We start from the raw sequence: 3273 nt of genomic DNA on the forward strand, positions 1-3273 counted from the left end.
ACACAAATAATTTGCTAAATAAAAAAGTCATTAGTCACTTACTAAAAAATTTGCATTTTTCTATCATGTTTTAAAATATTTTAAGAATATTTTTATCCTTATTAAATTTAAAAAACATTTTTATCAACAGTTTTAATAATTCAAAAATATTTTGAATATTTTATTCTAACCTTATAAAGAAAGTTTATTTGTCATGTAGTCCAGTGTTCCCATATTGTCTTGTTCTTCTTGTGACACTGTAAGTGGTAGGTTTGTGCATTCAAAATCTGTATATGTGTCTCCTACCTAAACTCTCTAACATCAATAATATATGTTAATATATTAGATAATTTATCATATTATTTATTATCATAAGGGTTCGCTATATTCAGGACCAGTAACTGCTCTGTGTTAATAATTGAGCATATACATATCTTCTTAAACTTACTGTAATTTACCAAACATAGTTAATGCCTAACAACTCACATTCCTACCCCCATAAAAATATAAAATACACATTAAAAATAAATTAAATAATATATATATTTATATATAAATACATAATTACTGATTTTAACGTAAAAAAAATAATATTTTTATACATTCATATATATTGAAATTTATCAAAAGTTTGCCCGTTTTCTTTCAACCACTATATATATATTTCCATGTTAATCAACTAATTAAGAAGTTCACAACAGTCACAAACATATTACACTTAAAAGTTAAAAGCTCCGAATCAAATAATATTAGCTCTAATAATAAATAAATAAATAAATAAATAAATAAAACTATATATTCATAGGTCTATAAAATCTATACAAGCTATTATCTGCGGCGGTTGTAGTAACCGCCGTACCACCAACAATGGCACCTTTGCAGCTACACACTTTGTTATTGTTACTTTGAAACCCTAGACCATAACACAAGCACACACTCTTACTATTATTATTAGTATTATCACTATTGCCATACCATGGATGATGATAGAAAACACCATGTGCTTCTTCTTGTTCTTGCTTCAACTTCTTGTTGTTTTCTTGGTTCATGGAATTTGAAGAAGCTTGGTTATTTTGTTGAGAGGGAAGACCAATGGAAAGATCCAAGTTGAGTTGGCGATGATGATGATTATGAAGAGGGTATGTTTGTTCTTCAATGGTAACACCACTGCTACTATTTGATGAATCTTCACAAACCAATTCACTCACCAATTGAAACTTGTTATTGTTGTTGTCATTAATAATGTTGGTGCTTAAAATAATGCTATCGTTTTTTTCCTTGCTTTTCTTATTGTTTGCGGTTGCGACTGTGGCTGTGGCTGTGATTCCGGTCGCATTAAGCGGCCGGTGAGTTTGAGGATCAATTCCCCGGCTGTAGAGTTTTCTTTTGATGTGAGTGTTCCAATAATTTTTTATTTCGTTATCTGTTCTTCCGGGTAACCTTGCAGCTATTAAAGACCACCTGAATTTCAAAAAAAAATATATATATATATAAAATAAGTATATGTATATATATATTATGGAAAAAATTTAAATATACTAAAAATTACTGATATTTCAATAATTTTAACTGTTAATCTTTAATTTCACATGATTGAAGTTATTAAAATTAACGACTAAAATTATTAGGATACTAATATTTTTTTGGTTCTATGATGTGACACTTATATAAAACATGAGAGTAATTAATATGATGGTAGCTAATTATATTGAATATATTTGAGATAATTGTAAAGAAATGAAATGCAATGAAATAGTAGTGTGTGTTTGTTCATACTTGTTTCCAAGTAAGCTATGAAGGTTGATGATGAGTTCATCTTCTTCTTCAGTGAAGTTTCCTCTCTTTAGATCAGGCCTCAGGTAATTTATCCATCTCAATCTGCAACTCTTTCCACATCTCAATAAACCTGAAGACACGTAAGAAGTACAGAGTTAGAAATATAATTATTTATATTTAATTAAATGAATTATATAATAATTAATAATTACCAGCAGCTTTGGGAAGAGATCTCCAACAACCTTCACCATGAATCTTGATGTAGTTGATGAGGCGTTCATCTTCCTCTTTGGTCCAAGCTCCTTTGTTTGTGTGTTCTTTCTCACAACAAGGAGATCTACCCATGATGATGATTGATGAAGAGAAAGAATGGAAAATGGAATTATAGCATGATGGAAATGAAGAAGGGTAATAGAGAGAAAGGGGAATGAATATATAAAATGGGAGGAGGTGTATAATTATTTGACCGAGTTGGTAGAGAAAGACGAGTGGTTACAATTTAAGTTAGTGCTGGATTTGGTAGGTAGCTCTACTTTTCATGTGCTTTCTTCCTTTTTGCATTTCCATCCTATATTCTTTTATTTATCACCTCTACCCCTCTCCCCTTATTAATTCTCCTTTTCCTTATCTCTATTAAGGATGCCATCCTGTTTTTGTTTTTAAATTTGTTTTCTGTTTTTGTCTTCATTTCTGTCATTTTTATTTCTCACAAATCTCTATTTTTTTGCGAGTATCTATTTTCTATTTTTTTATATTGATATAATGAAAAAATTGAAAGAAATTTAAAAATAAATAAAAATATTATTATAACAGACAAAAACATAGTCATGCAGCAATAAAAAAAAGAACGTTACGATCAGAGATAATGAGACAACAATGAATAACGACACGATGAGTACTGAGCAGAAATAGCGAGGAGTATGATTGTGACTTTGTGGGAGATTGAAATTTGCGAGTTCTGACTTTTTAGAATGACTAGAATGGCGCAATGTTAGTGTTATATGAAGAGAATGGAAGACACTTTTAAAATTAGGGTCAAATTTTTCAATATATATAGTATAGTATGTGAAAATGGCTAAAAATTTATATTAAAAATAAATTATTAAGAATATTTAAATAAATTTAATAATTCGAGAATTAGCAGAAATGAGACGAAGATTTCCACTCAGATTTTCACATCTGCTTCAAGAGAGATTTGGCTCTCATCCCACCTTCACGAAAAAATTTTCTGTCTTTGAATTTTTATTTGGAATAATTTTCACAAAAATTTTCACATTCCGAAGAATTTTACTATTCCTAATCTCTATTCATACCTCCCCTTTTAATAAGAAAAATACAGTAAATATTATTATTTTTTGTTTGTACTCGATAGTAATAATTTACATTCATATTTATAAGAATTTTGTATATATATAAAATATATAATTTGTACTTCTATTTATTAAAATTTGTATATAAATCATATTTTTAAAATTTTATACACATAAATTAATAAAATTTATTTATTAAAATAATTTA

General features: G+C 28.0%; 1 protein-coding gene across 1 annotated transcript; it reads right to left on the reverse strand.

Annotated features, from left to right (window-relative positions):
* Window positions 1-617: 617 nt before the first annotated feature.
* Window positions 618-2426, reverse strand: LOC112708030 (myb-related protein 308). Its single transcript, XM_025760125.3, has 3 exons — window positions 1968-2426; window positions 1756-1885; window positions 618-1440 (listed from the first exon to the last, which is right to left on the reverse strand). The coding sequence occupies exons 1-3, from the start codon at window positions 2098-2100 to the stop codon at window positions 771-773; spliced, it is 933 nt and encodes a 310-aa protein (XP_025615910.1). The 5' UTR covers window positions 2101-2426; the 3' UTR covers window positions 618-770.
* Window positions 2427-3273: the final 847 nt, after the last annotated feature.

The sequence above is a fragment of the Arachis hypogaea genome, chromosome 8 (assembly GCF_003086295.3).
Source record: "Arachis hypogaea cultivar Tifrunner chromosome 8, arahy.Tifrunner.gnm2.J5K5, whole genome shotgun sequence".
Classification (NCBI taxonomy): domain Eukaryota; kingdom Viridiplantae; phylum Streptophyta; class Magnoliopsida; order Fabales; family Fabaceae; genus Arachis; species Arachis hypogaea.